Genomic DNA, 14,560 nt, shown 5'->3' with positions numbered 1-14,560 from the left:
GGAAGCCACTCCTATGGCTGAAGAGCAGAGCAAACCCAGCCCACATCCGCCAAAAAAGCAGCAGCTGCATCCAGAACTGCCCTGGAGTTCACCCCAGAATCATCAATCTCTAGGGAGAGAAGCAAACAAGAATGAGCCACCAGGGAATAAGAAGCAATCTCCAAGGTCATTGCCAGAGCATCAAATGCTTTAACCTCAATCCTTTATGGCCACTCTTTCTTCCACAGGAATAGTGGTCCACTTGGAGACTGCACACACAAGTGCATTCATCTTTGGAAAACGTAAATGCTCTCTTACCACTGGATCCAGAGGGTACAAGCCTTCCAAAACCTGACCCTTTTTGAAACTTGCCTCTGGGCTACCTCACTCAAGATCAATTAATTCTTGAATGGCTTCCATCACTGGGAAAAAAACAAGAGGCCTTACGCAAGGAAACCAAAATGGGATTTTTTTTTCGGCTCAGTCACAGCTTCTGCTCCCGGAACTCCAAGATTTTCAAGGTCTGGGAAATCAGAGCTGGCAGTTCATCCTTATGAAAGAACCGTAGCATGGTTCTATACAGTTCTAACCTGGAGGAATTTTATCATCATCCGTGCAATCTGGATCACCATCGGAAAGTCCCATTGATACTCCAGTGCTTAACAGTAGGTCCTAGCAAGGTTCCTGTCTGCGACTCCACCTTGGGAGCATTAGAGAGTGAAGATTGTGCCTGGACAACGGATTGCAATCCCTGAAAAAAACTCTATCCACGAAAAAGTAGAAGCATCGAATCCAGGAGGTACTTGGGGTGGACACACTGAGCTACCATCCCCTGCTGAGGAACCAGTAAGAGGAGTTCCAAAATCAGGCGCCCCACCTGAGCTGTCTGTGCCCAGGCCTATATCCGGCTGGGAAGAACCAGGCTTCGTGAAATCAAAAAGAGGCAATTCCCCCTGATCCCCTCCAAACAGTGCTGGCAAAAGTTAGCAGGCACTCCTGGCTGAGATGCCCATATGACAGGCAGTGCGAAGAGAAAGGCACTTAGGTTTAGCGCCATTATGGCCGATAGTGCACTTACGCAGCGGCCGGAGGCATGCATCTAGCTGTTTGGTTTTTTTTTTATACATCCAAAAATACTAGGCATCCAACCTAGGTGTCCAAAAATTGGGCTGCTAACACTTAGGTGTCTCCCACCCAGGCGCCCAAAACATAGGCGTCCCAAAACTTAAGTGCCATAAGTATAGGGACACATTGAAACAGGCGCAGAGGTAACGTGCGGCCACTTAAGAAGCCGCTAAACTAAGATGCACAGAATACAAGGCCCGACTAAGCATCCAAAAACTGGATGCACAACCTGGACGCACAGCCAAACACACAAGCCAAACCGACAATCCTATAGAGAGCACCCTAAGAAAAGGGTGCAAAAAGCCATTGTGGCATACCTCACGGCATGTAGCGAAAAGCCTCAGAGCAGGGCATAGCCTAAGGAGGCCACTCAACCCACCAGGCTGCCCACATCCCTCAACTTCCCACAGAGCGGGACGAATGTCGAAATGGTGCGCTGAACACAGAAACTAAAAAAAATAGGGAGTCCTACATTACAAAACGCCTCCTTTTACGTCTCTGTAAAGATTTTTATTTTTTTTTTATAAACTTACCTGAGCTGAGTCTTACCTGGCTGAGAACAAAGATAGTCTCCCGCTGCAGGGGGAGAGGACATATGCTGTCACTGCCATGTTCGACTTCCTGCACCCTCTGCCTTTCAGCCGTTAAGCAGCTAATCCACGCTGGCTGAAAAAAACAGCTACCGGACCAAGGCACTCATCTGAGGGACCATGGAAATTGTCTCAGGAATTCTCAACTGGTGGAGAGTCCTTTTGATATCATCACAGGATATTGGGGCAATGTAATATCCTTAATTTTCCTTTTAGAAAATGAAGCAATCCCCAGTAGGGAGATGCACATCTACCATCTGCTGGAGATGGAGAATACTGGCAGGCTGATGTCACTGCAGGGGTAACATCAGTTTGCTTCATCTCCATCTGTTGGTAGAAGTGCATAACCCACTTGTTCTAGATTAATCTGACTGGAAGCTAAGAAATAGTCTGCTTTGAAAATTTGGGATAAAATCTGCAAGTATTTTATACAAGCAGCCTGATATAAAATTATCCTTACTTTGTTTAATCATAAAATACACATATTATTCAGAAATCAATCTACTGGGGATTTGATAGAACTAATATACAATACCATCATATCTGAACTGCTAATGAATTTGGTGTGAGATCCTAACTGAAAAAGTCTAATAATGTATTTTTTTTCTCAAATATTATTTTTAATATTTTCTTACAATTCTTAAGTGGAAGAAAGGATTATAAACTATGCTTCTCTGATTAGTTGACCACATTTCAAACCATGTAATACTTGTTGCATTCTCAACTTATACTATGATGTGTATAAGGACGTTACAAGATATACTCCTGTAGAAATTCTGCATACAACACAAAAATTCTGCAAAATTAGGTATAAATTATTTGTCATAATAATAAAATATATGTTTGACTATTAATTAAATGCAATACAGAAAGGAATATTACTCAAAGATAAAGAATTTCACATTTTTTAAAGCAGGCTTATACCAAGAGTACTGTACATCATAAGGTCATGCCTCCCCACCAACGCTCCTCCTCCACTTTTTCCTTAGCTCTCTCTCTCCCTGAAGCAGGCTGGACCCCTGCCCCCATCAGCTCTCTCCACCATCAAGCTCAATGCCCCCCCCCCCCCGGTTCTCTTTCCCCCATCCATCCATCCATACTCAGCCTCGCCCCCAGCTCTCCTTTCTTCCCTCCCCCCAGACTCAAATCTTTGCTAGCTGCCTCTCACTTATCTAAACTGAACCCCACCACCATCAGCATCACCCTCAGTTCTTGCTCTTTCCCACCAGGCTAAACTGCTAGCTCTATCTCCCTCCTCCTCCGAAGAAAACTCAACACCTCCCAGACTTCTAATTCCCTCCACCTCCATTAGACACAAACCCCTCCCCAGCTCTTTCTTTCTCTCTCTCACAGACTCAAATCCCCTACCCTCTCCATCCTCAAACTCTCTGCTTTAGCTATCTCTCCACAACCCATCTCAGGCTTAAAACCCCCACCTCCATCTTAGGCTCTCCCCTCCTTTCCCACAAGGTTTCAAAACCCCAGCTTTCTCTTTCCTTCCTTGTCAAGCTCAAACCCTTACTCTCCCCCACCTTGCTCAACTTCTGCCTCTCCCTCCTCTATCTCAGCATGCAGTACAATGAAAAAGCAGCTGTCTTCAAGTAATCCATGCAGCAGAGACTTTTCCTCCCGGCCCACACAGATTGATGCTTTCACAACTCTTCTCTTCCAACCATGCAGGTTGTTTTCTTGCTGCTTCCTTCCTCATTTAACCATTGGTATGATGTTTTATACTCCACCTCCTTCCTCTAAGGACCAATGTTCTTCGTCATGCTTCTATCTTATTCTGGCCCACTTGGGCCCTAGCTCTCAGCCCTGCTTCCTGATCCCTTGTCAAATTCTGCACAGAAATTCTGTGCAAATTCTGCATTGTGCAAAATTTCCCCAGGAATAAACTTAACCTGATGCATCCTTCTTCCAACTGTTTTAATTGTTGTTTAACTGTTCTGTAGTTTGTTTGTAACATTTGAAGTCTCTCTTTGCGATTTTCATGGGCTTTTTTCAGTTCAACATTTTCTTGGATCTGTGTAATACACATACAAAAAAGAAAAGCATAAATGTTCAATAAAATCTATAGTATTTCACATTAAGAATAGAATTAAAGTACAGTACGTATCTGTTCACGGTACAGGCAAACAGCCTTGGACAAACAAAATTAAAAAGAAAAATTGTATTTGTAAAACTAGTTGATATGATTAGCTGTTTGGAAAAAACATTTTTTTAAATGCTGTTTACCATTTAAACAGAGACTGGGCGGGAGGTCAAAAGGTGAACCTGACAATAAAGCATGTGTAATTAATCACATAGGATCCCACTTGACCACAAAATACAGAATGCACTGTCTTATTACAATATGCACAACCTTCATTATCCCTTTCCTGATATGCAAAATTGTTTAACAATATTATTTTCATATAGAAAAAGCCAAGGAATTTGTACTGAGCAAGTTTAGACCACATCATCAGCACTTAGGGAAAGAAACAAAACACATATGCCCACACATCAATCTTTACCCAGCCATATTTGCATACTCTCTACAACATATATTCACCCAGCTCAATAGGGTTCAATTAGAGAAATCTCCAACACTCACACACCTAAGAAATCACTTATAGCAAGAAAAAAAAAATACATGAACACATTAATAAATTGCAGAGTATGAGAGAATGCTGACATGCAAGGAGTACTTAACTAAACAGAGAACGTATCAGGTTAGCAATCTTATTTATTTTATTTAAAAGTTTTTCTATCTTGTCTAAGCTGACATATGATGTTCTAGGTAGGATACTTCATAAAATTAAAAACAAAAAAGATTAAAACAGGAACAAATTTCAACAAACATTTAAATAAACAGAAATCACAACTGCATACTTCTGCAACTTTCCTCATGTGATCAGATAATTACCCCATGTATCAGCTCATTCCAAATGCTTGATGAAAACAGAATGCCTATAGTTTTTTTGGGGTTTTTTTTTAATAAAGGGTAATTCAATATATCTCTCAGCTAGTGCAGAATCACAACTGAAAGTGATTGCCATGGTTTACGGAGGATCTCCTTCTTTAAAAGCAGGAAGCTAGAAGGCAGGAAAGGGCATGGGTCAGCTATGATTTAGTAGGAGATAGACAGAGATGTAAAAAGCAGAAGAAACTGTATTAAAAATAAATTGATAAGGCAAATAATTAATTATATAGCCAAACAGACTAAAGACCTGTTTAGAATAGTAAACAGTCTAGGAAATTCAAGTATATAGAGACCCCCAACTTTATCTGGAGAGACCTAAGATAAACTCATTCAATTTTTTTCTTCATAAAATGTTCCAGATAACGGCTTGAATGAAACTGATGGCCTCAGTCCTCTGAGCGTCCATAAACAGTACTGGAAACTTGTGCATCACTGGAGAGTATAACCAGACTAAACCCTCTATAAATTATTGGTGAGACCTCATTTGAAATACTGTGTTGAATTCTGGAGACTGCACCTTCGATTTGATGAATTTCCATATAAACTGGATGGAATCGGTCCAGAGGGTGGCTCCTAGAATGGTCAGTAGTCTTCTTTCTAAAACATATAGGGATAGATTTAAAGATCTAAACATGTATACCCTAGAGGAAAGAAGGGACAGGGCAGATAAGACAGAGATGTTTAAATACCCCAAGATAATGCTCTGAAGGTAGGCTTCCTTCAAAAGCAAAGAGGCTGTGGAATAAGGGGTCATTGGATGAGGGTGAAAAGAGATAGACTCAGGAGTAAACAGGAAACATTTCTTTACAGACAGGATGGAGATGGTGGAGACAAGGATAGTATCTGAATTCAAGAATGCAAGGCATAAGCACAGGAGATATCTGAGGAAGTGGTAGGGATTGTAGAGCTGAGTAGTTAGTATGGATGGACAGACTAGATGAGCTGTTTGATCTTTCTTAACTATCACATTTCTATGTTTCTATCATGGTAAAGTATATATTGGCTACTATATCCTCTGCTTCATCATTGGATCATGTACCGCTTTATTTCATAAAGCAGCTAAGAGATAGGGTCAGTGACCAGGTAAGTTTAATTGCCAATGCCTCTATGAAAGATGGAATGGTTCCGTCAGGTGTCAAGCAAGCAAATATTCATCAAATCCTGAAAAAGCCATCTTTAGATTCAGGGGCACTGGAAAATGTTCTACCAATTTCTAATGCTCCATTTTTGGTGGGTAATTCTATCTCAAGCCCAGGAACATCTTTATGATCAAGACATCTTAGACCTATGCCAATCTGGATTCTGAGCTGGTTAAGGAAGGAAGTGTTGCTGGTTGCCTATATTGATTACCTACTTCAGGACATGGACAAGGGCCTATTTTCAGTGCTGATATTGCTGGACTTCACTGTTGCTTTTGTCCTGCTGGATCATCAGCTACTGCTAGCTAGGCTGTCATCTTAGGTTTACGTAAAACTGTATTGAATTGGTTTAGATCATTCCTGAAAGACTGCATGCAGCAGGTGGTCCTTAGGGAGTGTAAATCTTCACATTCCAGCTTAGTGTATGGTATACCAAAGGGCTCCCTGCTGTCTCCAATGTTAGTCAACATGTTTTGAAAATCACTGGGAGATTAAATTAGATGATTCAAAATACAGTTCCATAAATATGAGGATGACGTTCAATAGAATGTGGTCATGGGGGTAGATGATAGAAAGACCATTTACATAAGAAATGCCAAACTAGATTAGACCAAAGGTCCATCAAGCCCAGTATATCGTCTGACGGAAGCCAATTCCGGTCACAAGTACTGAGCAGGATCTCCCAAAACAGATCCAATTCTTCTTGCTTACAAACAGAGATAAGCAGTGGCTTACGGACTTTTCCTCCAGGAACTTGTTTAAATACTTCTAAAATCCAGCTATGTTAACTGCTTTCATCACAAACTCTGACAACAAATTCCACAGTTTACTTGTGAGATGAGTGAAAACATACTTTCTTAAATGTGTTACCTATTAGTTTCATGGAGTGTCCCCTAGTCCTAGTACTATTTGAAAGAGTAAATAACCATTCCTAATTTACCCATTCCACCCAACTCAAATTTTTATAGACCTTTATATCAAACCTCCTCTCAGCCATCATTTCTGCAGAGTGATGAGCCTAACCTATTAGCTATCTCTTATAGGGAAGCCTTCAATCCCCTTTTATCATTTTGGTCAACCTTTGTACCTCTTCTACTTCTGCTATATTTTTTTAGATGGTGTTACCACAACTGTACACAATATTCAAGGTGTTTGTGCACCATGGGTCCAAACAGAAGCATTAAGATATCCTGTGCTTTATCTTCAATTGCTTTCTTCATAATATTTTACATTCCATTTGCTATTTTGACTGCCAAAATGCCCTGGCTGGAAAATTTCTAAGTATTTTCCATAATGATTTCAAAATTATTTTACTGAGTGGTGACTCCTAAAAAGGAATCCATCATGAACTTATAATTTGGATTATTCTTCCCTATATACATCACTTTGCACTAGTCCACATTAAATTTAATCTGCCAGATGCACAATCCCCAAGCCTTTGAAGGTTGTCTTGCAATTTCTAAAAATTAGCTCATGATCTAACAACTCTGAGTAATTTTGTATCATCTCCAAATGAATCACCTCACTCATCGCTCCCTTTTCTATATTGTATATAAATATTAAAAACACAAATGCCAATTCAGATCCCTGGGGTACTCCACTATTTACTTTGCTCCATTAAGAGAAACAACCATTCCATCCTACTTTGTTTCCAAAGCTTTAGCCATAAAGTTAGTAAGGAGCACATTTAAAACAAATCTGAGAAAATTCTTTTTCACTCAATGTACAATTAAGCTCTGGAATTCATTATCGGAGGATATGGTTAAAGAAGTTAGCATGGCTGGGTTTAAAAAAGTTTGGACAAGTTCATAGAGAAGTAGTTAATAAACTGATATTAACCAAGTAGACTACAGAAATAGCCATTACTTACCACTGCGCGACAGCAGTATGGAATCTATTTACTGTTTGGGATCTTGTCAGGTACTTGTGACCGGGATTTGCCATTGCTTGTAAAAGGAGACTGGACTTGATGGACCCTCAGTGTGACAAATCCCAGTATTGCAAATCCTTATGTTCTGTATGGATTCCTGGACTGATGTAGCATGAAATAGAAATGATGTAGGATGAAAACAGAAAAAGACATGTAAACATCTCAAAGGTTATCATGTGCAGGAGGTGGGCCTTATTCAATAGAAAGGAGGCTCTAGAATGAAGAGTCATGGGATAAGGGTGAAAGAGAACAGACTCAGGAAATATTTAATTATATGAAAGATAATGAATGCATGGAAAGGCTTCCCAGTGGAGGGGTAGAGACAAAAATAGCATTTGAATTCAAGAAAGCATGGGATAAATACAGGGGACCTCTGAGGGAGTGATAGGAATTCTAAAGCTAATTAGTTGGGCAGATGGGTGGACTAGATGGGCGATATGGTCTTTTTCTGCTATCATATTGCTGTGCAACCAGAATGCCCCTGCTCCAGTCATTGTGCATTGACAGAGACCATTGCTTTCTTGCCTTTGCTTGCTATTGGAATTCCAATGCCAGAGCCAAAACAGCCAAACTCTTGACATTTTTTGGACAGTAATAAAAACAACAGTCTGATCCTGTGATCTTTCCTAATGCTCAATGTTGAGAGGGTTTGATGTCCTTCTGACGTCGATGCATCACCAGCATTCAGTGCAGCTCCTGGGTATCTCAGTACCAATGTTGATTGGCTGGACTCACATTGTTCAAAGTGTTCCTCCATGAACTCCAGCTGGGACCTGCAGCCCGTAGGGTCATAATTGTGCACTGACAACACCCTGGGATGTCATGTGATACCCTTAGATACAGTACATATCTTTCATTGGTGTCCATGACAGACATGACCCTGTCGCATAGAGAATGTCTCAAGTAGACTTATCCATAGCCAGATGAAAAACTAAAGAGGCAAAATCAAACTCAACTGCAGGTGATTGGTGCATTCTTGGGACACAACAATGGAATGGAAGCTTACAAAAAACCGCCAAAAAACCTACCTAGGGACAAGGGAGAAAAGACCACCATGCCCTGTGATGTACCATTCTTTCCTCATCTAAAGAAAAAACCCTTAAGAAAAAAGCAGTGGGCTCAGCAAAAAAGAAGGGAATGAGAAGTCCCCAAGTGGATGCGTAGTAGCATGCCAGCCTGCCTATGTCCAGTAGGGCACAAAGCTCTAGAAACTTTAACATTAACATTCTGGGCTAGGCTCCATCAAATGTCACCAAATTTGTTAGGAGTGCACTCCGGCTTATCCTTGGAGTAGAATGATGGATCTGAGTACAAGAGTGTGAGAAGAATGAGTGCAGGGGTGCTAGAATATGTGGATACATTTGTGCAGTAGATAGAGGATTGGTAAAGCCAGTTTTAAACACATACTTGCTGCAATATGCTGTGTTGGTGAAGATACTCTTCTTTTGAAAATGCCTTGCAATTGTTCCAAAAAGCAGAGTTGCATACCTATAAATGGTGTTTTCCAAGGACAGCATGATGTAAATCCTCACACATGGGAGACATAATTGGATGGAACCCGGCACAGAAAACTTATGTCAAAGTTTGGAGAACTTTGACTTGGCCTCATTGGGCATGCCTAGCATCATTATAGCACAAGTACACGCAGAGTCCCCTTCAGTCTTATAATATAGAATACAAGGATAAAATAAAAACAAAAGGAAACCCAACTCCCTGGGGAGGTGGGCTGGTTTTATGGGGACTAACATACTGCTGAACTTGGAGAACACCTGTTACAGGTAAGCAACTTTGCTTTCAATGAGGACAAGCAGAATGGTAATCCTCACACATGGCTGAATCCCTAGCTACAGGCTGTCACTCAGCAAAAAAGCGGAAAAACAAAATACTCAAACAGGTGCCAATGGGCACAACATTGGTGTTGGTAGTAACAAGATGGGGAGACAGCCTGATCCCAAACAACGGGACCTAGGCAGGAACAGAGTCAGGTTCTACATGTCAAACAAGTTCTGAAGGACAGATTAGCCAAACCTATCGCGTCGGCCATCCCTATCCAAGCAATAGTGAAATGTGAATGTGTGAAGAGAACTCCAAGTCACAGGCTTGCAGATCTCAATAAGGACTGCTCGCAAGTGGGCCACTGATGCTGCCATGGCTCGAACAAAGTGAGACTTGACATGGCCTCTAAGATGCAGTCCTACCTGGGCATAACAGAAGAGATGTAGTCTGCGAGCCAATTAGAGAGTATCTGTTAGGCAACAGCAATGCCCAAATTATTCCTTTCATAAGAAACAAAACATGGAATGGACATTTCTATGGGCTTCTGTCTGCTCAGATAGAAGGTTAAGGGTCTTTTGCAGTCCAAGCTGTGCAGGGCCTGTTCGCCCTGGTGCAAATGGTGTCTGGTAACTACTCCAGCCGTGAGTACTCTGTGAGTACTCCGCTCTGCGGACCATTACCTTCTCTACTGAGGACCTCTCCGGTGTATCCCGCACTACGGACCATTACCATCTCTACTGAGAACCTTTCCGGTGTACCACGCTCTGCGGACCATTATCATGTCTACAGAGGACTTCATCGGTGTACCCTGTGTGGCGGACCATTACCACCACTACAGAGGACTTCATCGGTGTACCCCGCGTGGCGGACCATTACCACCACTACAGAGGACTTCATCAATGTACCTCGCTTTGCGCACCATTACCATCTCTACAGAGGACTTCATTGGTGTACCCTGCTCCACGGACCATTACCATCTGCTCTGAGGTACCCTCCTTGGGTATCCCCCATTCCACTGACCAGTGGTACCTCAGTGTCTGAGAGACTTTCTCTGGCACCCCCCGCTCCATGGGTAGTGCTGCTCTTTCTCTTTAATAAAGACTCTAGACTTGCACTGTGTCTGATATCAGCTGAGACCTCGCCTCCCGACGGTGAGGCTCACGGGGCTCCTCCCTGTGAGCGGTACCATCTCTCACCTCGGCCCAGGGCCCACACACCCACTAATCCTAAGAGATTGCCAAGTCCATGGACCCGGCACAGGTCTCGGCAATTCAGGCCATCCCTGGCTTGGCCCAGCGAATCACAGAATAGCAAAAGATTCTAGAGCTTTGGCTAGCACCATAAACCAACTGAGCAATCAGCTGGACTCCGTTCCGACGCCTGCCAAGCCTAATTCAGCTTCACATGTATCACCCTTCTGGCCTCCAGTACCCCTGCTGGCACCTCCTCATTTTGCAGGTGACCCCTTGTTGTTTAGGGGCTTCTTGAACCAGCGTAACATGCACTTTTCATATACAATCTGCATATTTTTCTGATGTAGTGTCCAAGACTACTTATATTTTATCCCTTCTAGATGGAAAAGCATTGGCCTAGGCATCACCTCTCTGGGAGCGAACGGACCCAATCCTCAATGACTTGCCGGGCTTCCTTGCCCTTTTTCACTCTGTATTCGATGTCCCAGGTCAAAAGGTCATCTCCGGCTCCACGCTCCTACATTTGCAACAAGGTTCCAGATCATTGACTGATTACGTCATCGAATTCAGGACTCTCGCGTCTGAGTTGCACTGGGACTTGGACTGCCTATGTGCCATATTCCTTGAAAGCCTGAGTCTGCGTATCAAGGACGAGCTAGCTGCAAGAGAACTCCCTGAGGCCTTGAACTCCCTCATTGACCTCGCTGATCGCATAGACCGCCATCTCCATGAGCAGTCCCAAGAGGTCAGAGGAGCCAAGAGGATGGCTTCTGGTGCTCCAGGCACTCGCCCTACATCATCTCCCTGACTGCTACCACTATAGGCACAGAGGATGAGGAACCAATGCAAATGGGCCATAGTCATCTATCCTCAAAGGAGAAGCATCACTGCCAGAGGTCTGGCCTCTGCATGTATTGTGGACAATCAGGTCATGCGGTACCCTCCTGTCCACTCCATCCGGGAAACTCCCAGGCCTGACTGCATCCTCTCCTCCATTAACTCTGCCTGTCTCCATTAATTCAGACGTTCAGGAATTTCACACCCTGGCACTGGTCGACTCCGGAGGCGATGGAAATTTTATCCTCCGTCAACTCGTAGACCACCTTCAGATTTCCACCGTCCGTATGCCAACGCCATTACTACTCTCATCTATTCATGGCGAACCGTTACCAGGCGAAGTCGCCTTCCCCATGATTCCCATTCGACTTCGCACAGGATCTCTGCACACAGAGACCATCTCCTTTCTGATACTGGACAAAGCTATACATCTGGTGGCTCTCGGACTACCATGGCTGAAGCTACACACTCCTCAATTTAATTGGAACACTCTGCAATTGTCCCAATGGGGTGACTCCTGCCACAAAAAATGTTTGGAGATCGTGTCACCGACGCCCTGCCTAGCCACCACGACCTCCATTCCGGGACTTCCACCTCAGTATTCCTCCTTCCAGGATGTGTTCTCAAAGAAAACCGCAGATACTCTACCCCCTCATCGCTCTTTTGATTGTGCTATAAATTTACTGCCCAACACTGAGCCTCCTTGTGGAAGAGTCTACCCACTTTCACTGATTGAAACGAAGGCCATGTCCAAGTATATACAAGAACATTTGGAAAAAGGCTTCATTCGGCCTTCCAGATCTCCCGCCGGAGCAGGATTCTTTTTTGTAGGGAAAAAGAACGGCTCCCTCCGACCGTGCATAGATAACCGCAGCTTAAATGAAATTACACAAAAGGATCGCTACCCCCTGCCACTAATATCCAAACTTTTTGACAGGCTCCAGGAGGCCAAGATATTTACCAAATTGGACCTCAGAGGGGCTTAGAATTTGATTAGGATACGCCAGGGCGATGAATAGAAAATTGCATTTAACACCCGCCATTTTGAATATCTGGTCATGCCGTTTAGCCTCTGCAATGGCACGACACAACTGTAGAGCATGTCTTCAGAGACATGCTCTACAGTTGTGTGGTAGTCTATTTAGACGACATCCTGGTTTTCTCGCAGGACCTCCAGAGCCACCAGCAGGATGACACCCACGTTCTGCAACGCTTATGGAACAATCAGTTGTATGCCAAGCTGGAGAAATGTTCTTTCCACAAGGAGTCCGTCCCTTTCCTGGGCTATGTGGTCTCTAGCCAGGGGTTCCAGATGGATCCACAAAAGACTAAGAGCATCCGGGAGTGGCCTCAACCCATGTGTCTTAAAGCACTCCAAAGATTTCTGGGCTTTACCAATTACTACAGGTCATTCATCAATCACTATTCGACCTTAACCACCCCACTCACAGCTATGACATGAAAAGGAGCCAATCCCTCTGTGTGGTCACCCGAGGCCGTCTCTGCCTTCCAGAAGCTTAAAGTAGCATTTTTGCAAGAGCTATGCCTGTGCCATCCTGATCCCCAACGACCTTTCATCGTTGAAGTAGACGCCTCTGACATCAGTGTCGGTGCAGTCCTCAGCCAGCATTCTTCTACCGAAGCTTCTCCTCAGCAGAGCGAAATTATGGAATCGGGGACAAGGAATTGCTGGCGATCAAATTAGCCTTTGAAGAGTGGTGTCCCTGGCTCAAGGGAGCGCAGCACCAAATAACAGTATATATTGGCCACAAGAACCTCGAGTACCTACACCATGCTCAACGCCTTAACCATAAGCAAGCCTGCTGGTCTCTTTTTTTTTTTTTACTCAGTTCAATTTTTTACTTCGATAACGGCCAGCCAATAAGAATGTACGAGGTGATGCCCTCTCTCGTTTGTTCCCCACAGATGATGATCCAGATGTCCTTCGGCACATCATTGATCTGACTAAAATTCTCCTCTCCACCACACTCACAGTGTCAGCTGGGAAGATGGTGGTCTCACGATACCTTCGTAAAAAAATCCTCTGCTGGGCGCATGATTCCTTACTCTTTGGTCATCCCAGACAAGCTAGAACACTCTCCACATTCCAAAGATTCTATTGGTGGCCAACCATGAAGAAGGATTCCCAAGCATATGTGGAATCATGTCCCACTTGCGCCCATCAGAAGCCGCCGACAGGCCATCTTTGGGGTCTCTTACAACCTCTTCCTGCACCTAGTGAGCCGTGAACACACATAGCCAAGGATTTCATTGTGGACCTACCCCCTTCCAGTAGCCATACCAATATTTGGGTCATCGTGGACCGATTTTTGAAGATGGCTCACTTCGTGGTGCTACCTGGTATTCCTTCTGCCCTGGAGCTAGCTAATCTATTTATTCGCCACATCTTCCGCCTGCACAGGCTCCCAAGACACATACTTTCGGATTAGGGCATTCAATTCACGGCCAGGTTTTGGAGGTCGCTGTGAAAAAAATTCGACATTGCCCTGGACCTCACATTGGCTTATCACCTGCAGGCCAATGGACAGACAGAGAGGACAAATCGCACCCTGAAGCAGCTCCTGTGGGCATATGTGAACTCTTGGCAGAATGACTGGTCCGACTATTTGGCATGGGCCGAGTTCGCCTTGAACTCTCATCAGTCTGCATCCACCAGGTCATCCCCCTTCCAAGTAGTGTACGGACACCAGCCTCTGCCTCCTCTTCCAATTCCTCTGCCTGTACCTTCTCCGGCATCGCAAGTCTCTGCACAAGAACTCCATCAACTTTGGGAGCACACCAAACAACTTCTCCAGCAAACTGCCTTGAAATCAAAGAAGTTCTATGATGCCCATCATCGGTCAGCTCCCCAGTTGAACCCCAGAGACAAGGTGTGGCTCAGCACCTGCTTTATTTGTCTAAAGCTATACCTTCAGCCCACTTTGCTCCCAGATACATCGGGCCATTTCCGGTACTTCGCTGGCTGGGCCAGGTCACTTACAGCATTCGTCTACCTACATCACTCAAGA

At 43.9% G+C, this 14,560-nt stretch overlaps 1 protein-coding gene across 3 annotated transcripts in view; it reads right to left on the bottom strand.

Moving 5' to 3' along the window:
• The window catches only part of CNTLN (centlein), a 1,032,335-nt gene that overhangs the window by 492,760 nt on the left and 525,015 nt on the right, over positions 1–14,560 (bottom strand). For all 3 annotated transcript variants that reach the window (XM_029608687.1, XM_029608696.1, XM_029608677.1), the window contains exon 12: positions 3,596–3,717. In XM_029608687.1, the coding sequence (XP_029464547.1) occupies positions 3,596–3,717 (122 nt within the window). The remainder of the gene's footprint in view (positions 1–3,595; positions 3,718–14,560) is intronic.

Source organism: Rhinatrema bivittatum, chromosome 1 (genome assembly GCF_901001135.1).
Source record: "Rhinatrema bivittatum chromosome 1, aRhiBiv1.1, whole genome shotgun sequence".
Lineage (NCBI taxonomy): Eukaryota > Metazoa > Chordata > Amphibia > Gymnophiona > Rhinatrematidae > Rhinatrema > Rhinatrema bivittatum.
The sequence above is the reverse complement of the archived record's forward strand: the minus strand, read 5'-3'. Positions and strand labels throughout refer to the sequence as shown.